At 42.2% G+C, this 24,864-nt stretch overlaps 1 protein-coding gene across 10 annotated transcripts in view; it reads left to right on the plus strand.

Moving 5' to 3' along the window:
* The window catches only part of IQSEC1 (IQ motif and Sec7 domain ArfGEF 1), a 778,715-nt gene that overhangs the window by 729,957 nt on the left and 23,894 nt on the right, over nucleotides 1–24,864 (plus strand). For 9 of the 10 annotated variants that reach the window (XM_072598257.1, XM_072598259.1, XM_072598264.1 and 6 more), the window contains 5 exons: nucleotides 7,842–8,003; nucleotides 12,011–12,133; nucleotides 13,473–13,639; nucleotides 20,529–20,668; nucleotides 23,288–23,317. In XM_072598257.1, the coding sequence (XP_072454358.1) occupies nucleotides 7,842–8,003; nucleotides 12,011–12,133; nucleotides 13,473–13,639; nucleotides 20,529–20,668; nucleotides 23,288–23,317 (622 nt within the window). The remainder of the gene's footprint in view (nucleotides 1–7,841; nucleotides 8,004–12,010; nucleotides 12,134–13,472; nucleotides 13,640–20,528; nucleotides 20,669–23,287; nucleotides 23,318–24,864) is intronic. The other variant, XM_072598258.1, reaches the window with a different exon arrangement.

Below are 24,864 nucleotides of genomic sequence, written 5' to 3' on the forward strand. Positions count from 1 at the left end.
GGTCACCAGCCTCACTTTTCCTCCTGAGCCGTCTGAATCCAATGACCAGATATTCATCAGGATGACTGGAGATGACCCAGGATTAGGCACTTGGGGGTAAGTGACTTGCCCAAGGTCACAGAGCTAGTGAGTGTCGTCTGAGGTGATATTTGAACTCAGATCCTCCTGACTCCTGCAATGGTGCTCTATCCACTGCACCACCTAGCTGCCCTCTTAAATGTTTCGATTAAACCTAATATCAGTTATACTTCTTTCTCCCCAGATTTAGTTTGTCCAAAAACCTGAGCACAACCTATAATTATGTTTTTAGTCTGTACTTGTATAGTTTGAAAAAAACTCCGTTCCAGTGCCTTCTTGCACTGTAAAGGTGACATTGGTTGATCAAAGGCTACACCAGCAGCACTTAAGCTTTAGCAGGATCCATCCAATTGGAAAGACTTCCAATACCTGTCCAGGGTGTCTGTCTTATGTAGATGTCTTACTATCGCTAATAAACCATCTTTTAAGTCTTAAGTCATGGAAAGGTTCCAACCTGCATCAATGGAGACAATGTAGTATGGCTAAAAGAAAAGACCATTGAATGAATATTCAAGTTGGATTCCATCTTGGCCACTAGAGTGAATTATATGACCTTGAACAAATCAGTGAACCTCTCTAGGTATTACTTTCTTCATCTGCAAAATGGGCACGTAATACCTATCTCGCAGGGTTCCTAGAAGGGAAATGATTTGCATTCTTTGAAGTACTAAATGAATGTTAACTATTAGGGGGAGATACCACGTGGTTTTCTCTCTCATATTTACAAAGACAAGAGAAACTTAGTGGTGTGACCTTGGGTAGCTCATATGACATCTCTTAGCCTTAGTTTTCCTCATTGTGAAGTGAATGGGTTTGATGATCTAAGGTATTCTCTGGTTCCAAATCCTGTGTTCTTCACCCCTTTCTTCTGATCCATGACATTGCCCAGGGTCACACAGCTATTATGTATTGGTAGGATTTGAACTCAGGTCTTCCTGATTCCAAACACAGTGCTCTATCCTTAGTGACTTGGGAATCCTTACAGAGAACCTCTGTATTAGTGAACATATAGATCTAGGGCAGATGCATTTCATTCTTTTCATGGAGAAATCATAAAGCACGAAGTCTTAGAATCGAAAGAGACTTCACAGACCATGGCGGGGGGACCCTGTGGCCTTGAGGCCCTCAAGTGCAGCCCTATGACTGAATCCAAACTTCACAGAACAAGTTGTATGTGTGCATGTATGTATGTATATGTTGTGTGTGCATTGTTTGTCCATGGTTGTTAAACTGTGAGGTCCTTGAGGGCTGGGGTGGTTTTTTGCCTTACTTCATATTCCCAGAGCTTACTTAGCACAAAACCTGGTACATAGCAGAAGTTTAATAAATACTTGTTGACTTGAGAAACACTACGTACACATCTAAGAAGACAGAAAATATGTATCAAATACGAGGTTGTTGTAGGGGTGTGAAGGGAAATCAGCAAAGTGTGCACATGGGAATAACCAGCACTTCAGCTGAGTGAGTCTGTAAAGGAAGCTAGAGATTCTGAGAGGGTAGAGATGAGCCGGTTGAAAACCTGGGGAATGGCCTCGCCAAGGGCACCCCCGAGATGTAGTGCCATGTGGGAGGAAGTTAGTAGTCAGTTTAGTTGAATCATGACGGGCCATAAAGGAAAATAATAAATGTCCTAAGTCTGGAAGGGGAGGTTGGAGCCAGATTGGGAAGGGCTTTAGATGCCAAACAGAGAAGTTGCATTTTTATCCCAGAGGTAATAAGGGACCCCTGGGGATTGTTGAGAGAGCAGAGAAGTGACGTGCGCCGCCCTAGGCTAGCTCCTCAGCAGTTGTGGAGGAGAGATCAGAGAGGGAGGCAATTAGGCTCCTGCAACAGGCCAGCCAGGAGGGAGAAATGTTATGGATAAAAGGCTTGAAGTTTGTGTCTCATTTCAGAAGACAGAGAAAAATGTGGCTGTCTAAATCTAAATAGGGGAAGGCAGTGTGATAGAGGAAAAAGAGAAACAGATTTGCATTCAGAAAAACTGTGTTCAAGACCCAGTTTCTGCCACTTTTTACACATATACCCTTGGACAAGTGCCTTTATCTCCTGGATTTGTCTCCTGCTGTACAAAATGATGGAATTTGAACTAAGGTCTCCTTCCAGCTTTAAATCTTGTGATCCCATGGCAAGCAAGAGTCTATGGATGTCACAGCCAAAGATAAAACAGAATTGTTGTGATAAGCATCTTCATCTCCACACTAGACAGAGGGGTGCAGATACTATCAGCAGCCAAACAAAAATGTACCTTGTGATTGTCCTTTTCCCATTTTAACAAGTCATCTGTGCCTGTCTTATCTCCCCTGCTGAACTGTAAGGACACGACAGCAAACTGTGTGTCCTGAGGCTTTAGTTTCCTGCTTCCTAGAACCCCGCAAATGCAACAACTAACTCACCGTGATTAAAAGGAAGACCAGCTCAATAAACTTGAAACACTTCAAAGGTTTAACATGCCATGCCAAGGCCCTAAAATACAAAAATGTCAATTGCAAAGTTGTTATCTGGATGTCGCTAAGGATAGAGCATTGGGCTAGGAATCAGGAAGACCTGAGTTCAAATCCTGCCTTAGATACATAATAGCTGTGTGACCCTGGGCAGTGTCACAAACAACAAATCTGTTTGCCTCAGTTTCCTTATCTGTAAATATGAGACTAATAATCGCACCTACCTCGCAGGGATATTGGTCGGGATCTTATGAGCTGATGTTAAACTGTGAGGTCCTTGAGGACCTCACAGCGCTTTGCAAACCTTCATGGACTAGCTATCATCATCATCATCTTTCCAATAAAGAAAACCATATGGTGTAAAAGAAAGAGGGCTGGATTTAAAGTTAGGGAACTTAGTTTGGAACCTCAGCTCAGCTACTTCCTACCTGTGTGACCCTGAATAAACAAGGTGCTTCACTTCCCTGTGCCTCAGCTTCCTCATCTGTAAAAATGGCTAAATAGAACCTGTGCTAGCTTACAGGACTGTCATGATTATCATATGAGAAGATCAACAGGAAACCTTTTGAGAAGTATAAAGCCTTTTATAAGCTGTAAAGTACTAAATGAATGTGAAGACCAAATGATATAACGTACGTGGAGCACTTCAGAAACCTTAAAGAGCAACGTTATTGCCTGGTTGTGATATTACCCACTCTGCCCCCACTTTAAAGTTGAGGAAATGGAAACTAAAGTGACTTGTCCAGGGTCACACAACTAGGATGAATGAGACTAAGGCAGGATGGGAAAACAAGACTGGAGCTCTGTCCATGAGAACAGGCAGCTGCTATAAATGTGTGATCTTACCTGAACAGGACTGAGAAAGCCAGTGAGAATTCACTCAGGACCTGTAGCTATTTCTACTGGATAACTAAAGATAGGAACCAGAAAGGACCTTTGAAAATCACGTAGAGGGTGTTATTGGAACACACCTAAGGAGCAATAAAGACTGATGGAAAGTTTTTATTTTATTTTTTAACAGGACCTGTGATTTCATTCCTGTGAAAAATTCCTGGTTAGAAAACTCTCTCTCTCTCATTGCAGACTATCAACTACTTTACAGCTTAAGAGTGTTGGAGAGTTGGCTGGGGGATTCACTGAGAGGCTAAAAGCCTGTCCATTGGCACCCAAGCAGTGTGTGTCAAGCTTAGGACCTGAGCCCGCATCTTCTCGACCCCATGACTGCTCCCTAATCAGCACAGCAGGTTGCTCCTCTGAATAGAGTCCAGAGAGGCAGAGAAAGGGCTTGTCCTCTAGGAAGAGCTAACCCTGGGATGTCTCTGGTGTAATGAAAACAGGACCAGGCTAGGAGTGAAGAGACCACAGTGTTCCAGTCCTGCCTTGTGCTTTCATTTCTTGTATGGCCTTGAGCAAAATGTCGGACCTTGTGAGATGAAATCATCTCAGAGTTATTGTGGGAACCAGATAAGGTAATTGGGAAATCTTTGGAAAGTATAAAGCACATGCTGATGTGAGAGTTCTGTTTATTATTCTTTGGTGGTCTTATTCCTTCTGTTGTTGATAGGGGGCAGTTTATATAACTGTTTTAGAATCCCATAGAATTAGAGTCCAAGTTCCAGTCTTTACTAGAGGAAAGGTGTGACCCCAGCACTGTTCTTAGAGTCAGAGGTCCCCCTAAGGAGTCTAGGTCATGCCCCAGGCCTGAGGCAGCAGACAAGGAGATTATGGACCTTACCAAAGGAAGCAGGACAGAGCTTGTCACGTTGTGCCAAGCACCCACTGTGTTTCCTCTTTTTTCTTTCTACTATCTGAGCACCATGAAGTGGGAAAACAGGCTTGCAGACTGGTTGACTGTCTGTCTAACAAATTCCAATTTCAGCAAGTGCCTCTGGAGGTATGGAAAAGGCTTATATATCCCAGCCCATGAACCTTGCAATGGGCACGAAGGTGAAACTGAGGACAGACTGCCCTTTCCAGGAATCCAGTGCAAAAAACAAAACTCTGTGCCCCAATCTCCTGAGCTCAGGTCTCTATTCATTTCATTCATAAAGCAAGTATTTGTTAGAAGCCTACTCTTTACTCAATGGGAAAGGTCCTGTGAAGGATATAATAGAAAAATATAGCAGCCCCTGCCCTTGAAGAGTTCACTGAGACTTACCTACAAGAAATAATTAGAAAACAATTATCTGTGGTATGTAATCAGGTGCCAAATTGAATATAATCAAATGATCAAGGTTGCATGGTCCAGAGTGCTCCAGGTTGTCAGGGGTAGAGGTTGTTTTGGAGGGAGTCTTCAATACCTCAGTAAACTTAAAGGAAGTTACCAGGATAATCCCACCCCTGGAAATTGCATGTCCTTAGGGACAGTGGTAGGGACTAACTGGAAGGGGAGCTTACATTGTGTTGGGATTGTTTTTCAGGGCAGTATAACAATAAGACATGCTAAGAGATGGTGTTTTCTTTTGCTTTTTAATTTTTTTTAAAGCATTTCCCTTTGCTGCCTTTGACTTTGTTGTTAAAAAACTGGAATTTTCTGAATAAATCCTAGAATGAAATTCACAGCCACTTGGAAATATATATGGTTCAGGGGTGGGAAACCTATGGTCTCAAGATCCTTGGGTGTGGCCTTTTGAGTCCTAGTTTTATAGAACAAATCTTTTTTTTTCCTTTGTAATTCTATGTTTTTTATTTCTATGCATTTAAAATTATTTTTCTAAGAAGGCATCCATAAGCTTTACGGGAGTGCTAAGGAAGAATCCCTGATTGAACCCACCCCATACATAAAGAAATTCCCCGATTATCAAGACTCCACAGTCTTGATACATTAGTCCTTGATTCTCAGATTATTTAAATGAAAGACCCAAAATTCTTTGGTCTACTTTGCTCTTCTTTTTTTAAAAATATTTTGTTTTCAATGTTCTACAATCACTTCCATATATCTTAGATTTTTTTCCCCTCCCTCCCCCTCCTTCCTCCCTACCTCCCCAAACCCTCCCTGAGACGGCTTATAGTTTTATATAGGTTCTACACATACATTCCTATTAAATACATTTTCACCTTAGTCATATCGCATAGAAGAATTAAAATGAATGGGAGAAATCATAAAACAAACCAAAACATAATACAAAAGAAAATGATCGTCTTCATTCCGTGATCAAATTCCATACTTCTTTCTCTGGATGTGGAAGGCATTTTGCCTCAAGAGACCATTGGGAATTTTTTAAGTCCTTGCATTGCAATGAAGTACTACGTCTACCAGAAAAATTCCTCTCACACTGTGCTTGTTGCTGTGCACAAAGTTCTCCTAGTTCTGCTCCTTTCACTCAGCATAAGTTCATATAAGTCTTTCCAGGCTTCTCTAAAGTTCTCCTGCTCGTCATTTCTTATAGCACAATAGTATTCCATTACATTCATATACCACAATTTATTCATCCATTCCCCAACTGGTGGGCATCCCCTTGATTTCCAGTTTTTGGCCACCACAAAGAGAACTGCTATAAATATAGCAAATCTTTTTATGAAGGGGATTTGTTTTGTGAAGTTTGGATTCAATGAAAGGGCCACACTTGAGGACCTAAAGGGCCATATGTGGCCTTGAGGCCATAGGTTCCCCACCCCTGGTTAGGCAGTCATGGAAGCTGAAGCAGCAGAAGCCTTTGGATATCTCCAGTAGGATAGAAGAGAGAAATAGTTTTAAAAACTGAATTAGTGTTTGTGTGTTTTGGGAAATTAGATTATTTTGATATTGGGGGGGTTAGAGAATCTGGGGAAGAGGTGGTGTCTGTGTCATTAGAAGTGATGGTGACTAAGATGAACCAAAGGTGGACCCTTTGACAAAGCACCTGGGGATAGGGTAATGGTTGTGTGATTATTCTTGGATAAAAATAGTCGGGTCACCTTGCTTTTGGATGTTAATTTAACTTGTGCTTGGAAATGTAGTATCCTTGAGACCTTGCTGGAGAGTCAGGAACAGCTGACTTTTGACCTGTGATTCCACCCCAGCCCCCAGAATAGCTGGGGAGGGCCCTAGAACTTCCCATGGGGACAGTGGGCACTGGTCTCTAAGGAATGCATGCTCTCTCTCCCACCTGCCCCACCCAGGGAAAGGGTGAGAAATGGCTCCAGTTCTCCAGCCAGATGGCCAAATACAAATGTTCTGATTCTTTCCCCCAGTGCCCTGTTCAGAAGAGATTGTTCTCCCAGTAGAGACAAAATGGAAGGACTTTCTGGAGGAGCTGTCAGCATAATTTACCAACAAGTGGTCTCCTCAGTAGTGGTATTCTGTTTCCTAAGTTACACCTTATAGGCACAAGACAGGCTGACAGAAATCCAAAGGTCTGACAAAAAGTCCGTTATGAAGGACTTGGGAACCTTCATTTCAGTCGAACAATTATGACAGTTTCCTGAGCCTGCCAGGTGGGCATGGTTCATCATTCTAAGACCTTCAGAACAGCTGTCTTGTTCATCTGGCTGCCCTGGGACCTCAGGTACTGGAGTAAAAAGGAGAAGGCAACTTAATCTTTCTCAAACCACATGGTAAAGGATGTAGCAAAAGGAGTAAATTTTTCTTCCATCAGCCTTTCCCCTAACTATAGAGGTATAGCCTGTGGTCAGTTTAGTCCAGAACAGAATTAGGTTCAATGTCAGAAATGACACTGAACATTTGTTAAGCTTGATTCATATGTAGAGAGTACTCTCCTGAGTATCAGGGGGTGAAACATAGTTTATGTAAGACAAGGCCCCTAATCTCATGGAGATTACACTCTCCTGGGATGTAGGAGAGAAGATGAGAAACCAGTCAGTCAGTCAGTCAATCACAAGTACTTATTAAGTAGCTACTTTGTGCCAGGAGGTATGTGAGGCCTGAAGGATATAAAGAGAAAAAAGAAAGCCTGGCCCCCTACCCTCCTTGGAGCATCCATTCTGTCTGCAGAGACATGAATAAATGGTACAAGTAGCATAGACCAAAAAAGCGTCTACCAAGTCTCTTTGGACCATAGAGAGTATGAAAGATAGTAGTGAATACTAAGACTGGATAGTTAGGATGGAACCAGTTTGTGAAGGGCTGTAAATGCCCAATAGAGAAGTTTGACTTTGACCCCAGAGGTCATAGGAGGCTTTGGGATTTATTGAGTAGTCCCTGGCACATAGTAGGTTCTTAATAAAAGCTTGCTAATAGAATTACATTGACTATGAGCTGGCAGATTTTTCCAAGGCTGCTGCTTCATGCCCACAGGTAGGTCAGAGTCTGGTTATTCCTATATCCCAGTGCTGGGGGTGTGTGGCACCAGACTGAATGTTTTTGTTTTGTTTTCTCCCCAGGAAACCTGAAAAGGGAGTCCAGTACCTCATTGAGCGAGGCTTCGTCCCTGACACGCCTGTAGGTGTTGCTCATTTCCTCCTTCAGAGGAAAGGTCTCAGCAGGCAAATGATTGGGGAGTTCCTGGGGAACCGGCAGAAACAATTCAACCGGGATGTGCTTGAGTGAGTAGCATTTGTGGCAGAGGTCCCCAGGGCACAGACCAGGAATATGTACTGGGTCTAAGGTTGAAAATGTACATGGTGTGGGTGCTGCTTATTCCCAGGAAGAATACTGAGCACTATGAACAAAGGAAGGAGATGGGAAACCTCACTTGCTCTGCCAATTCATCAATCAATCGATAAACATTTTGTAAGTGCTGACCGTGGGCCAAGCATTGTGCTAAGAGCTAGAGATACAAAAAGAGGCAAAAGACAATCCCTGCTCTCAAGAAGTTTACAGTATGATGGAGAAGACAATAAGCACATCTTATCATTCCCACCATGTGTGTGCTTTATACTCTCGTGAGTACACATGTAGGCTTTCTTACTCAATAGCAGTGCTAATGTTTCATAGCAGAATTGATCAGTAGAATGCTCATGGGGATTTATGGACCTCTCAGTGACTGATATTTACTCTGAATTTATGTGGCAATCGCTTTAAGAAGGAGGAAACCTATTAATTTGGGGGCCTTTCCCCTTTGTGAAGCTTTGCAATAATTTATTACTGGAAATGAAATCACATTATGTTCTGCATATGACTCCATCAGTGAGAATAGGAGAAAAGATATTATCGTTTCAAGACCTCCTCACCTCCTTTAGGTATGGGGAGCTCAGTATCTAAATATAGCCTCCATCGTTGTTCTTAGAATCTCTCTTTTAAAAGTCAGCTCAAGTGCCCATTCTCTATGAAGCCTTTCCTGATCCTCCCCACTCCTTTCCTTCCTCAGCTATTAGTGGTCTTCCCTCCATCCCCTTATATTTATCATACCTCAATGCCTAGCAGATAATGAGCCCTTAATTAATGCTTCTTTACCCTCTAGGATGGAGCAGACAATTCACAGAAAATTCTTACTAGCACAGAAATTTGAGGCTTTGGATCTCTCTCCATCCTGGACTCAAGCACATACACCTACCTTGACCAAGGAACCAATTCTCTGATATCAGCCTTTGACCATATTTAAAGATAGAATCTCTCCTTCTTTTGAGTTCCTTTGTTTAGATGCTTCCTGAGAGCATGACAGTGAAGGGCTGGAGTTTATTGGACTACACAGAGACCAAAGCCTACTCTTACACCTCATCTCAGATTAATACTTTGCTCTCTCTAGTTCTCCGCAAAGGACCAAAAAGAAAAAAAAGTCTGCCTCTGAAACTGATCTCTTTTTATAGACCTACCAGTTGATTTTCAGTGGACCCTTAATAGCTCAAGTATTTTATTTCCTTTAAGTATCACCCTGTAAGCTCATCAGATTGACCAGAGAATTCCCCTGATCACCCCCATAGAAAATATTGATGAGAGAGCCATGAAGGCTGTGGACAATGGTGTCAGGAGAGAGAGAGGGGAGGTTACCTTCTATGGTACCATGAGTCCCAATGATTTCCCACCAAAAAGACAGCCTGTCCCCAGTCTCTTGCAGTGGGAGCTGAGGTATTCTGGAGAAGGCGTGAACAACAGGCTTCTTTCTGATGGGGAAGTTGAATGAGAGCATCTAAATATCTCAGGCCTTCTATGTGGAACTGTCCAGGGCCTACTTGGCAGGCGTTTCAGCCCTTCCATTGCTGAGCCAGCTTCTCAGAGTCAACGAAGGACATTGACCCATTATTGTTATATGTACTGTACATGATCCTTCTTCTGTGTATTGGCTGAGGGAATCCCAGGCTCTGAAGAGACTCTTCAGTTGATGATCTAGCCTTCTCTGCATCAGCACTCACCTCTGTCCTTATCTTGCTGCAGAGAGCCAATTGCCTGAAACTTTTCAGAGAAGGGTACAGATGTTTAATTTAAATTTTCGATTGTAGCTGAACTTCATTCTCCCTTTATTCTGTGCAGACAATACTATAGAAATGCCCCCAAAGTATTTGGCCCAGTGTCTTCAGTAATAGATTATGTTAAATTCATAGAGTTGCTGTCCTCAATGACTTTTCCTCCTGAAACACATAACATCTTCACAGACAGACTTTGCCATGAGACAACAGTAGGAAAAAAAATCCTACTCAAACATTTCTAAATCAGAATGAAGAGCAATCATTCACATGATATGGAAGTTTGCCTGCAAAATGCATGGATCATCTCTAGTTTAGACATGAATAGGGATGAATTCTCAGTCCAGAGCAAAACTGTATTCTTGTGTTTTTTTTTTTCATTTTTCCAAGCATGTCTCAGCCAACCCCCTCCCCACTTCAGGATCATATTCCTGGAATTTAACCCTATTCTGAGCTCAGAACAAATCCAGACTCACCTTTTAAAAGCCTCTAGGCTCATTCAAAAGCTAATCACCCTCCCTTACAACCCCCCACATTTAGCCCATGGTCTTTGCTATAGATTCTAAGCTCTGAATGAATATATAAAATCTGCCCGAGTTCTGGCAATAAAAGGAAAATAGATTGGAGCGTGTGGGAGAGTCGGAAGAATGCAAAGAATGGATTTCAGAGTCTTTCTTCCCCAGATATAAGTAGGAAATTTTCCTGATTTTCTATGTGACCAGACCTTCCTTGGACAAGGACAGAAGCCCACTCCTCTCCCCTCTCACCCCAATCTGATCCTTTTAGCTTCATGGTTTGTTTGTTTTTTTAACTGCTCAGCATTTCTCTCCCTTTTCCATCTAATCTGCAAATAGCTGCTGCTCTGTGGATTATATTGTTTTTCATTGTATGAGGAAGTAGTATAGGGGGAAAGTAGATTAGTGCCCTGGTGAATCACTGGCCCCATATATATGGTCTTTGTGTTTGTTTGGCCTTGGCTATCCCTGTCCCCTCCTTCCCCCCGCTCCCACTCCAGCTCCTGGCCCATTCTTTTCTGGATAGTTTGCACCCCCCAAGTCTCCCACTTGTTTTTTTGTTGATAGGAAATCCTTCCATTGTTGTGTCCTTAAATCAGAAATAGTCATGGCCTCAGGAAGCAAGCTCACCTTCTGCCACATCCTAGACTGTTCAGGGTAGTTATGGGTTAGGGAGAAGTTCAACAAATGGAATCACAGATGGGGGGCTGGGGGAAGCCCTCTGTATTCTTCCACTCTGCAGAAAACATCAAGGACTCTATTTTTGGCTCAGATTGACCAGTGAACAAAGATACTGAATGAAACCCTCGTGGTCCCTCTTGCTCCGTCCTCTCTCAGAAATGGGTGCAGAGCAGGCTTATCTCTACCAACCATTACCTACTATTTAATGAAGTACCTCGTAAGCAACATTAGATTTCTCTGAAGAAGATTTCTAGTCATCATCCCAAATTTGCAGTGATTAATGTTCCATTATTAAAAGATAAAACTTAAGTTTGGAGAAAGAGAGAAGTCTTTTTAATTTGGAAATTATCTTTGAGTGAGCTAATGGAAGGAGGTAATTTGAACTGATGTCTTAACTTCTGTCCTCTGAGGACAGTTGTCTCCCCCCTCCTGTTGGTGTTAGCAGATAGTCATGAAAAGAAGGAAGGAAAGGGAAAAGATAAGAGCTGTGAAGGAGGTAAGGGTGGATTTATCACTAAATGAGGAAATCTGCAGACTTTGTCATCACTTAGTATTTCAGGCTCCCATTTTAAGTCCAGCACTATACTACACAAATAAAGATACTGTGCATGTCCTTACAAAATACACACACACCTGATAATTCCTATTTTACGGATGAGGAAACTGAGGCTAAGTGACTTGCCTAGAAATACACAGCTAGTGTTTGTCTGAGGCAGAATTTGAACTCACCCCTTCCCCATTCGAATTCCGACCCTATCCACTATGCCATCTTACTGCCACTAGTGATAGAAAGACAAAAATGAAACACTTCTTGTCCTCAAGGAGCTTACATTCAATGGAAAGAGGCCACATATGAATAAATATGAGGTATATTTTTTGAGGGGAGGATAACACTTTTGCTTTTTTAAACCATAAAGCACAGTACAAATGTGAGTCGTTCCTGTTCTGGTGGGCGAGGTGCAGCTGAAGTGTGGGAGGGGGCTGATTGACAGTGTCCATCTCCCTTCGTTCCAGTTGTGTGGTGGATGAGATGGACTTCTCGGCCATGGAACTGGATGAAGCACTCAGGAAATTTCAGGCTCACATCCGAGTCCAGGGAGAAGCGCAGAAAGTGGAGCGGCTCATTGAAGCATTCAGGTTTGGGGTCTCAGGTTCCTTGGTCCCAAGCTCAGAGACAAGTGGAGTAAACCAGGTTCATCCCTTTCAGTCTGGACATGTTAGGTTTTCATTTCTGCCAATCACATGGAGCATTCTTAACCTACAGTAAATCAGAGAGCATTAACCAACACCTCATAGTCACCTTGACTACTCTCATTTTTGAAAAAATCTAATTATCTTCCACTTCATTATTATTTTCCGTTCTTCTTCACCCATACCCTATGCATTGTTACTTTTCCTTACATTAGGTGCTTTATAATTGTTGAATGGTCTTTTAACAAGCATTTACTAAGTGCCAAATAGAGAAGGTAGGAGGTGGGAAAAGAGGATAATGAATGGATAATGATGTGGAAGAATTATGAGAGTGGGTGAGAAGCACTATGCCAGATACTAAAGCAGATAAACAGTTTAGACAAAAAACACAGAGCTTACATACAGTCTCCTAAAGGCATAAGACACAAACACAGATACCTATAATACTAAGTATTACACAGTATCCCTGAGTTGTAAAACACAGTACGGAGTAGGAGATCCGAGAAGGAACATTTTTACTAACCTGGTGAGTTAGGGAGTCAGGAAAGGCTACCCCACCATGCATCTGTACAGAGAAGGCCACATTTTAGGCATAGTGCTTTTACATCTAATTCTTCCAAACCATCCTTTCTTTTTCAAGCTGAAATTTGGGGTTGTTAGAGCTCTGCATACACTAGCATGGGACTAGAGCAATGTAAGGGAGAATGCATGATATTTTGAAAAGAATATTGACCTGGGATTCAACTCCATCAATCAGTCGACATTGATTCAGCATCTATTATGTGTCACACTGAGCTAAACACTGAAAGGTCAGAAGACCTTGGCTCCTCTACCACCTTGGGTGAATTATTTGTCTTTAACCTTGCCAGGCTTCATTTTTTTCTGTCTATAAAATGGAGAGGAGAAGAGACTAGAGTAGAAGATATTTAAAGTCCCTTCTGGGATTAACTTCGGTGACTTTGTGATTCTGTGGTGCCTTGGCCCACCAAAATGTAAGCGGTTCCTTTCTTAATTACATGTGGTGGGTTGTGTGCCGAGTGACTGGCTGCCCCCCTGGAATGATAAACGTGACCTTTTACTATTAGTCAGTAGGTTAATTTATGCAGAATTTGTGCATGTTTTGAGGGGGTCTCAGGTGAGCTTCTGGAAGGACAAAAGGAGGACATTGGTTGTCCAAAGAGCTCCCAGCCCTACAGCTGTGCCCCCTGTCCTAGTCTCAGTGTTGCTGATTCATACTGTTCCCCCACCTACTCTCCAAGCTCTGACCTGCTCTTTCCTCCTGCAGCCAGCGGTACTGCATTTGTAACCCTGGGGTAGTAAGGCAGTTCCGGAACCCAGACACCATCTTCATCCTGGCCTTCGCCATCATCCTGCTCAACACAGACATGTACAGCCCCAACGTGAAGCCTGAGCGCAAAATGAAACTCGAGGATTTTGTGAAGAACTTGAGAGGTGAGCTACTCTGCTAGAGCTTGAGGATGTAGTCCTTCACGGTTAGGCTTTCGCCAAAATACCAACACCACAGCCAGGTGGAGGGCTGAGGGCTGCAGGCACACCCCATCCTGGTTGGGAGGATGGGTCTTCACCAGGCTACTAGTTTCCATACACAGTGGCACAGTGAATAGAGCCCAGGCCTTGGAGTCAGGAGGACCTGAGTTCAAATTTAGACTCAAAACATTTGACACTTACTAGCTGTTGACCCTGGGCAAATCATTTCACCCCAATTGCCTTGCTCTCCCCACCCTGCTCCCGCCCCCCAAAAATGCTATCTACCTCCAGAGAAAGAACTGATGGATTCTATATGCAAATCAAAACACACTTAAGGAGAAAAAATTCTTTCTAGGCCTCTTTGGAAATTCAGTCCAATTCAATTAGTGTTTGTTAGATACCTATTATGTGCACAGCACAAGGCAGGGGCACAATACAAGGACCAGAAATTGAGGAGGAGCTGCCTTCAAGGAAAAAGATGGGTCCCAGACAGTGAAAAACTTGCTGCAAAAATTTGTTATAGGGGGAAAGGGAATAAGCATTAATATAATGCCTACTATGTGCCAAGTACTCTGCCAGGCACTTTACAAATATCTCATTTGATCCTCACAGTATCGTTATAAGGTAAGTATTGTTATGATCCCCTTTTTATAATCGAGGAAACTGAGGCAAACAAAGATTAAGAGATTTGCCCAAAGTTGCACAGCTAATAAGTTTCTGAGGTTAGATGTGAACTCATTTCAACACCAGCTGCATGGTGCATAACCTTGTCATTTCCAAGACTACACAGTATCTAAAACTAGCGTGACATTGTTGCCAGAGAGAATTCCTGCTGCTACTGTAATGATGATGATGAAGAAGATGATGATGACGACAGTGACACTTATGTAGCTCTTATCCTGTGCCAGGCACTGTGCCAAGTGCTTTACAAACATTATCTCATTTGATCCCCTCACAACAACCCTGGGAGGTGGATGCTATTATTATCCCCACTTTACAGATGAGCAAACTAGAGCAAACAGAGGTGAAATGACTTGCCCAGGCTCCCATAGCTAAAGTCTTTCTGAGGCCATATCTGAACTCAGGTCTTCCTGACTCCAGGCCCAAGGTGCTCAGCACACTATGGCGCTACCTAGCTGACTGATACATAGTTTTGTTCCTTTCAGAAACATTTAATTACTAGAACTATCTGTTATGCGAGGTAATCCCTACAACCCATACTTTAATTACTAAGAAAGAGTAGACAAAAAGAAAAATTTTAACTAACCTGTAGGCTGTATAAAACTTCAGTCCTGCGAAAACTCCTGCCGAAACTTCGTCCTCCGGTAGGGTAAACCTTCTCCTGCCATCCTGCTTCCAGCTCATTGTTGCTCAGCTTCTGTGATAATTAGAGATAGCAGTCATATGGTGCTTTAAAGTTTGCAAAATGCTTTACACGTGTTAACTCACTCGGTAGATAGATATAGACAAAGTACTTTCATACAAAGAAAGATAAACTTCAAGCCTGTGTCCAAGTATCAAAATTTTTGAAATCCTTGTGAAATCAAAATTAATGAGATTAGTTAACATTAATCTTTTAAAAGTCATTTCCCCCTGTATTGTGCTTTTAAAAATTAGTCTTTTTCATCTCATTACACCTGGGAGTATTGAAAGTGATTTCATGACAAGTGTTTTCTTTTCAATAAGAAAGTAAAAAATATTGGTGCATCTTTCGTTCTGTTCTAGCTCCCTCCCTTGTGGTGGGTATACTTATAACAGGACAGCTTCTTGGAGTGAAAGTAGGTCCACAGGAAGGCATGACAGCCATTTTCGTAGACCAAGAACTTCCTTCATGAGGCAGGTCCCTCATTTTTCATAACTGAGAATTGAACTGAAATTGAGTTTCCCTATGGACTGGATCTAACTAGAAGCAGACAAGGAGCCACTTGGGGAAAGATGAGATGATTCCAAACCAACTGGAAGGGTTGAAGTAAGAGACCTGATAGTGGCCCACAACATCAAGGACTGTTTTTCTTCCCTACAGGGTAGCCATAAATTAGTGCCTTAAGAAAGAGCCCCAGACTGGGAGATGGGAGACCTATGTTGCCAGTGACTCATCATGTGCTCTTTAAGCAAAAGAGTTGACCTCTTCTGACTTGCTGGCTTTTATTTGTAGAAGAAGGGAATTAGTCTAAATTATATGCCTGAGCCATTAGAGAGGAAGTTTCCAGTACCTCAGGGTCCAGCAAAGAGGAATGCAGTGTCTGGTTCTAGAAGTCTGGGGCCAGAACTTCTACAGGTAAATGAATCTTTTCTCAGACAAGCCAGTAGGAAAAGAACTTCTCTGGAGTTGGGGATGTCCTCCCCACATGAAACTGGGCTGCCTTATCATCCATAGCAATGACCACCAGAATATCCATGATCCCATTTTTCCATCACTTGTTGGCTGAGGAATATAGCCCCCATGCAGCCCTAAGGAATCAGGGGCCAGTGAGGGATATTTGCACTATTGACTCAGACTGTTGTAAGAATCAAAGGAGTAACCAATCAGCTACTCAGCAGATATTTATCAAATGCCTGCTTTGTGCTCGGCACTGGGAATGAATAGATAATGTGAAACAGTTTGTTCTCAGAGCACTTACATTCTGTTGGGAGAAAACTTGATGTAAATACACGTATGCACAATAAGTACAAGGAGATTTGTGTTGTTGTTGGGTAGGAGAAGGTACTAGCAGATTTAAAGCATATCATAGGATTTAAAGATGGAAGAGACCAACCCTCCAATCCCACTCTTATTTTATAGATGAGGAAAACTGAGGCCCCGGAGGAGGGGGGTTGGGAGAGAGTGGTATGTGACTTGTCCAAAGTCGCATCGTGCTTTTGCAACATCTCTTGTATAAGGCCCCTCATCTCCTCTGGTACCACTGCCACTCTGGTGCAGACTGTCATCCCCTGGATCACTGCGGTAGTTTTCTGGTTGGTTTCCCTGACTCAAGTCTTCGAACAACTCCAGTCCCTTCTCCATTGTTTTATCAAAGTGATTTTCCTAAAGTGCACGTATGACCGTGTCACCCCTATTTTAAAAATAATGGCTTCCTATTGCCCCCAAGATAAACTTTTAAATCTTCTATTTGGCCATGATTACATTTTTATATCACAACCTTCACTTCAAAAGGAACTTGCAGCCTTCTCTCTAATCTGTTTCCTTACCCAATTAAAAAAATGTTCCTCATTATTTATAACCTTTTTCTACTAGAGAGTTGATGTTTTAGACTTTTAGTAGCTATTTCAAAGTAATGGTTGGAAAAGAACCTCATATGGTCTAGTGTGCTAACTTAGGTACCTTTTTCGTCCATATGTCTTCTTCTAAGGACACTACTAAGGTTTTTACCCAGCACTTTAATTCTAGTGGCATAAACACTGGGTTTGGGGTCAAAGGACCAGGGTTTGATCTCCATCTCTGCTGCTTACCATGTGACCTTGGGTACTTCAGCTCCACAAGTCTCATTTTCTTCATCTGTAAAATGAGAGTGAAGGTTAAACTAGGTGACCTCCATGCTGCCTTGGAGCGCTAAGTCTTTTCTTGTGTGCCCTTCTGCTATGATGTTAAACTCAGGAAAAGCAAGATAGCAGTGCTTCACCCATTTATCATGAAGAAATTTCCTTTGGATGGATCTAGAAACTAAAAGCACAAAGCAATAGCTCGATAAATGGACAGAAAAGGCATTTACTGAACATTTACCATATTTCAGATATTCTTAGGGATACAAGTATAAGGAAGTTAGACAGTCTTTCCCTTCAAAGAGTACGTTCTAATGGAGGAAGACAGTATATAAAGAGGAGGAGGAAATCAAGAAAGGGTACGATGTAGAGGCCCAGTTCTAGGCACAATGAGGCAAAAGCCGCCTTTTCAGGGGCCATCATGAGCCTTGTCACTGGTAGAGCCATGACTTCCTACTTGCCTTAACAATTCTGTCCCTTGTCATACATAGTGAAATTGCGTGTGAAATGAGAAGAGATTGATCTAGCAACCTGAAATTTGGAGATGATGAGAGATTTTTAATTTCCTCCGGTGGCTTTCTCCAGGGTTTGTGTGATGGGGAAGGCTACTGTTTGAAATTCATTAGACTAGGCTAGAATGTTTTACACTTGTTATACAGTAATCATTTAATAAATGTTCTATCAGCAATCTATCTAGTCATTCCAAGAGCAAAAATATTGTAAAGAAGCCTGAAAGAAAGGAAAAAATACCCATGTAAATGCTTGTATTTCCCATGTCTTACAGTATTTATAGTGACTCAAAAAAATCACCAACTCCTAAATCAAGAGACCACAGCCAGTGCTATTTCTTCTGCCCACAGATAAAATCTCACAGGGCTTTACATTTTCACAACTTCATCTCCAGAAAATAAGCCTAGAATTACTTCAGGTGACAGAACAACCCTGGAGGCAAGGAGCTGGACTCAATGATTTCTTAAGGCATTATTAAGCAATTTTAAAAAGCCTGAATTTTAGGAAACTATTTCTAGAAAGAGCCCAAATGCTCCTCTGTGTCCTCAGAAGTGTTTATGTTTGTTCAGTGTCTTTTATGTGACTTTATTGGCTGGGTAAATGCTATAGATCTGCTGAAATTCATGGTGCCCACCCCATGGGATGGGAGAGAGATTTGGAGTGAGAGAGATATGCGAGCACCAAGTACAGGGCCTCTGTTGGCTAAGTGTAAGCCAGGAAGATTGCAGCAGAGCAGAGTGGCAGGGATTGGTGCCAGGAATCACTGGAGGAGAAAGGACTTCAGTGGGAAGAAGATCAGCCATCCAGGATGGCTCTGAACCTCAAGGAGAACCTCTGGCCTCCGCTGTTTCACTCCCACCCTCCTGAGCAGATGACCCCTTGCTGTGCACCTGTGTAGCTAGCCCATGCCTCCTGCAAGTTAGACTGCCCCTGAAAATTAGGGAACTTTAGAATCAGCTTGTATTAAGTGCCTACTGTGTGTCCATGCACTGTGACAGGTGCTGAAAATACAAAGAGAACAGTAAAGCAGTCCCTGCCTTAAAGAAGTTTCCCCTTCCCTTCTCTAGATGGGAGAGAAAACATGGATGTGTCTAAATGTGTGTCTATTCACAAATATCTAGCTAGCGAGATACATAGATATACAAAATAGTATACATACACACATACATACATATCTGTGTACATACACAATACAGGATAATTTGGAGGGAAGGCAAGAGCAGGTGGGAGGGGATCAGGAAAGTCCTCATGTGCAAAGAGACTTGAAATAAGTCTAGGATTCTAAAATCAAAAGTGAGGAGGGGAGGCATACCAGGCATGGAAGCCAGCCAATGCCAAATCAGAGAAATGGGAATTGAGGTAACCGTTAAAAGAAACAGAAGGCCAGTTTGGCTTTACTATAGTATTCGTGGAGGGGAATAAAGTGTAATGAGACTAGAATGTGGGTTGGGGTCAGGTGATGGAGAGCTTTAAATGCCAAATGATCAACAAGTTTTTGTTAAGTACCTGTTATATGCCAGGCTCTGTGCTAGGAGAACAAGTACAAAATATTCCTTTGCCAGAAGTTCATCTTCTGAGGATCACTGGAATTTAAGTAGGGGGTGACATGGGAAGGTCTGCTCTTTAGGAATATCACTTTGGCAGCTGTGTGGTGGATAGATTCAAGTGGGAAGAGACTTAAGGCAGGGAGGTCAATTAGGAGGCTATTGTAATAGTCCAGATGAGAGGTAACAAGGAACTGAACTAGGGGATTGGCTGGTGTGAGTGGAGAGAAGGGAACAGGTACCAGAGACATTTATGGCTGCAGAATGGCAAAGCTGGAAAGCATCTTAGAGATTGGTTCATTTCACAGTGCCTCCATACTGCAAAGGAGAAGACTGAAGAAAAGTCAAGTGACTTGCTCAAGGTCATGTGGCTACAAAGTGGTAGGGTCAGAATGATAACCCAGGTCTAGAACTATAGCTCCCAGCCCTGTGTTCTTGCCTTCTGATGCTACCCTTCCTAAGATGTCATCACTTTTAACTGTTCAAACCTTTTTTTATTTTTTCGATCAATAAAAATCTACTTTTTCCCTCCTTCGTCTCCCTCCCAACCATTGAGAAAGAAAATGAATGAAACAAAACCTCTGTTACATATGGTATATATACATATATGTATATATATACATATACATATGTATACATGTTGTGTGTGTGTGTGTGTGTGTGTGTGTGTGTATGGTCAAGCAAAACAAATTTCTGTGTTGGCTCTATCTGCACACTGAGTCCATCCCTTCTCTGTCAAAAAGTCAGCAGCATGTTTCATTGTGAGTTCTTTGAGATTGTGGCTACCATTTTTACTTTTAATTAAAGTGCCACATCCCTTCCATTTGGTAGGATTCATGCCACTGAGTGGTCCTAAAATGGTTATTAACCAGCCCCATCTCCCAACACAGGCAAGTCAAACAAAGGTCAAGTTTCCCTCTTAGAGATGAGGCTTCCTTGTGATAGGCATCCAGGACTTAACAGGGAAAAGGAAAGTCTTCTAGAAGGAAGATGAAGTGGGACAGCTCTACCTATAATCTTTGTCCACAGATTCAGATTAAATGATTCAGTTTAGGAGAATAGATGGGTCTCCTGACCTTCTTCTGGTTCAGTAATTGTAGAAAATACACAGATTTGGTTCTTATTTGAAATGCTTCACTGGGTGTTTCTCTAAAGGAACTAGGGATCCAGTAAAACTGTATTTGGAATTAGAGTAGGATTGAGTGAGGTGATGGAGTCTGTGCCTGGAGGTGAGCAGTGATACAACCACAATGGAGGTTCTCAGTCAGACTCATCTTGTACACCCTGCTGTACCATTCGCTGTCTGTCTGTCCTTGCAGGTGTAGATGATGGAGAGGACATCCCGAGGGAGATGCTGATTGGCATTTATGAACGGATCCGCAAACGGGAATTGAAGACCAACGAGGACCATGTCTCCCAGGTCCAAAAGGTTGAGAAGCTCATTGTGGGAAAGAAGCCGGTAAGTGGCATGTGGGCTGCTCCCTGCCCAGGTACCAGTCAGGCTAGAGAATGAGGGCAGGAGAGTTGAGTTGGAGCCAAACATGCATTGCAAGGGAAGTTATCCACTTTTCAGGAGAGCTCTCATTTCCCAAGAGTGATTCCATCTCCAAGAACAAATTGGTCCCCGACCCAGGCAATCCTAATATAGCACAGCCTCAAGAGAGGCAAGGTTATGAATATTAAATGTTGTAATGTGAGGTGTTAGAGTTTTTTTTTCAATTTTTCCTCCTCGTTTTCAAATAAGTATTTATAAGATTCCATTCATCATACATGCAAATGCAGCCTGTCTCTGTTTCAGTGCTAAGTTTAGGGTGAAACATCTGCATTTTAAGCAGCTTTGATGGCCAGCTCCCCTGAGGGCAGAGGCATGCATTGGTAAAGTATCATCTGAAGGTGGGAGGACAGAGGTACCTCCTGGCAAGCAGTGGGGACTCAGGTGTATTCTGTGAGGCCTTGATGACAGTGCCAACTGTATGGCCATCTATGCTGACTCTTGAAGTAGCTTCTAAGGAAGGGAGATTTCTAAGGGAGAATGATAGCTTTGGAAAGTTGGCCGATTTCTATGACCCTCCCCTCCCCAAATTGACTCTTCTTATAATTGACTAGTGGTCTCACTTTTCCAACAGAGTTCAGTCCGTGTAAAATTCTACCTTCACCAAGGAATTGTGTTTTGGTTTGAAGGTTTTCTTTCCCCCTCCCCTCCCTAGGCATGACACACCCCATTCTGAGTCCCTCCTATTGAGATCTGTCACAATCTGTCTTTCTTGATTCTGACTCAGAGCTGAATAGGATGTGTACAGGTTTGTTCTGGGAAGGAGGAAGCCAATAACACATCATTTCAGTTTCCTTGGCTAACAAATCATTTCACTTTGGTTACTGAAGCACTATCATGGGGGTAATGCAAGAGAAAGCACTGAACTGGAGGTGGGAATTCTAGTCTCCACTGGAATTGTGTGCCTAGCCACTAACTCTTTGACAAATTATTTTACCTAGGACCCTTAGTCTCTTCATCTGTAAAAATGAGGAGGTTTAATGGAATGATCCTCCAATGAGGCAATGATTTTTGTGTTTCTTTTACCATCAGGAATGTTCTTATGGTGAGGCCCAGAGAAACTTAACAGAGAATGCTTTCTGGGGAGGAAAAAAAACCCGAACAGCAGCAAATTCTTCCATTCCCCCAAACACACAGAGCAGAACTTGGACAAGATCCATTTTCCTTCCAAATATAATTTAAGGACTTAGCCAGTGATTCAGCAACCATTCACCAGTCCCCTGGACCAGGGGTGTCAAACTCAAACAGAAATGGATTCCTGCCTCTTCATATTAACTTTAAAAAAAACACAAATTAAATGTTATCCATGTTATATTGAATTTTCATATATTTTGTTAAACATTTCTGGTTTGGGGCAGCGTTCTGGAGTTTTGCAGGAGGGTTTGATACCTTTGCCCTAGACCTGTTACCCACTAGGGATGTCTGATAATACCTATGGAACACTTCATGTTGTTCTACATTGATTATTACAAGTTTATGCAAAAGGTGCCCTAATGTTCTGAGATTATTCCAAGCATTAGAAAAACAACCCATGCCTGTGGTTTGAGAACCTAGGAAACTTTATGTACAAAAAGACTGATGGAGCAGTACAATCTCCATTTGAAATAATTTCTCTGCCCTCCCCTTGACTTTGCTTTTTAACTAGCTGGGTTGCTGAGAGTCCTGCTGGCCCTTTCTGAGAATCACAAGGATGTTGAATGATAAAATCAAGGATTATTAGAACTGGAAAGGGCCTTAGAGGTCATCAGATTTAAACCTCTCATTTTACAGATGAGAAGACCGAGACTCAGAGACATTAAAGGCTTTGCCCAAGATCACACCGATAGCAGATCTGAGATTCAAAGATTCACCATGCTATTTCCCTTAACTTTTCTGCTTCATACCTAATCCCTTCATTTGTTTCATAAGTGATTTTACTTTAGAGAAATTAAGGGATTTGCCCATTAACTATGGCAGTAGGACTTACCCACGATCCTAGGCAGTAGGACTTGAGGCCATAGGGTTACATTTGTGAGACCGTCTAGTCCAGTTCTTCGACGTTACAGATGATAAAACTGAAGCCAAAGGAAGCTAAGCAGTTTGTCCAATGTCACACAGGTAGTAAGCAGGATTTGAACACAGCATCCATTGGCCTCTTCCGCCTGTGTCCTGCTGCATTCCTTAATAAAGTAGCATAGGTACATGTGGCATTTAGGACCTAGTTACATTGGGACTGATGTAAAGATGTGATAAGAACTCATTTATACCCTGAATTAGGTTTGTAAGTCATATTTCTTATGCTATTCCAGGAAAACATAGCATAGCATTTTCAAGTTGAAAGGAAGTTTAGCTCTCATCAAAAGAAATCCCATCATTTTTATAAATGGGGAAACTTGAGATTCAGAAGGAGGAAGTGACTTTCCTAGGGTCACTCCTTCAATCAAGTGGAATCCTTAATTATTTTAACAAGACTAGATTGAAATAGAACTAAGTATTTGCTATGATGTATCTTTTGGGAGTTTAATGCATCTGTATTTTCTCCTATAGATTGGATCTCTGCATCATGGACTTGGCTGTGTAGGTATCTCTCTTCTTATTGGTTCATGACTTATACCCCACATGAGACAGGACAATCATGTCATTTGCCCGTTTGCTTATTTACTCTAGCACTTTCTTCCAGAATATGGGCTTTTCCTAAGTGTTGGCAGCTTCAGTTAATTGTCTTACAAGAAATGAATTTTCTTAATTTTCCTATCCTACTTCTGTGGACTCTTTACAAAATCACATGGGCCATGCTGCCCAACAGAGATTTCTTGAGAGTTGAGAAGCCCCCTTTTATCCAATTTCAGTACACAGATGCACCCCAGTCAACTGAGACAACCGCCCAGACAGGCATCACTTCATACTGTGCTTAATTTTGGCTGTCCAGGCTGAAGACTGGGGACTGGGAAATAAGCATCCCTGTAAACAATGTATAGAAATTGGTTGACTTCAGAGGCTACAGTTAAGTTGATCTTTTTTCTCGTAAAAATTCTCTGACTTTTCTCCTTGCTGTACTTGCTCTCCTGGCAAAGAGAATAGGGTTATCATAAGTGTTTTATACTTCCTTGTTATTATTCTTAAGCTTTCTCTGGTTTGGGAATGAGGGGTGGTCAAGGATATCTGCTTTATACAAGGAAGATAGATCATATGACATAGTATTTTGTGAACCAAAAAGCACCGTGTAAATATCAGCTACTATTATATACCCTAACCTGAGCACCTGGCAACACTCAAAAGGGATGACAGCTTTTATTTGCTAGCCTGTGGTTGGTCAGGTCAGAACTTAGCCTATAGTGCATGCAGGTATTTCACTCACTGTTGTCAAACATTCTGCCCCCATTCTGCCATCTTGGACATGCATGTGTGCCCTTGGTCACATGGGAAGAGAGCCCGGATGGGTGATCACACAATCCCATAGGGGGTGACTCCCTGCAACCTTTCCCCACTACTGGAGGCAGAAAGTTAAAAAGGACATTTGATTAGGAGTCAGGAGACCTGGGTGCTAGACTTTGCTTTTCTAGTTCTCACTTTTTCGTCATATAACCTTGAGTCAGTTGCCAGACCTTGAAGAGCCTTAGATCGCTTACTTGACAAATGTACACATTAATCACAGAATCTTTTCATTGGAATGAACCTCATCACTAACCCACTCCAGCTCCAACCTGCAGCATGAAATCCACCTCCAGCGCACCTGACCAGTAGTTATGCAGCAGTTCTAGGGGCAGGAAAGTCACTCTCTTTCAAAGTGCTGCATGCTATTTCTGAATCACCTTAATTCTTAGAAAGTTGTTCTTAATTTAGTGAGTCAGTATGAATCAAAATCTGCCTCCTTGTCTCTTTTAACTCTTGGTACTAGTTCTTGCTTCTGACTCTGAGCAGAATAAGACAATGTGTTGTGCACAGCAGCCCTTTGAATATTCCAAGACAGTTGTCATGCATCCCCTAAGCCTTTTTTTCTCTATGCTAAATTGCTCTGGGCCTTCCAGTACTCACAAGATACGATTTTGAGTCTCCTCATCATCCTCATCACTCTTCTCTCAACATACTCTACCTTGTCAATGATTTTCCTAAAATGGAGGGGC

Source organism: Notamacropus eugenii, chromosome 3 (genome assembly GCF_028372415.1).
Source record: "Notamacropus eugenii isolate mMacEug1 chromosome 3, mMacEug1.pri_v2, whole genome shotgun sequence".
NCBI lineage: Eukaryota > Metazoa > Chordata > Mammalia > Diprotodontia > Macropodidae > Notamacropus > Notamacropus eugenii.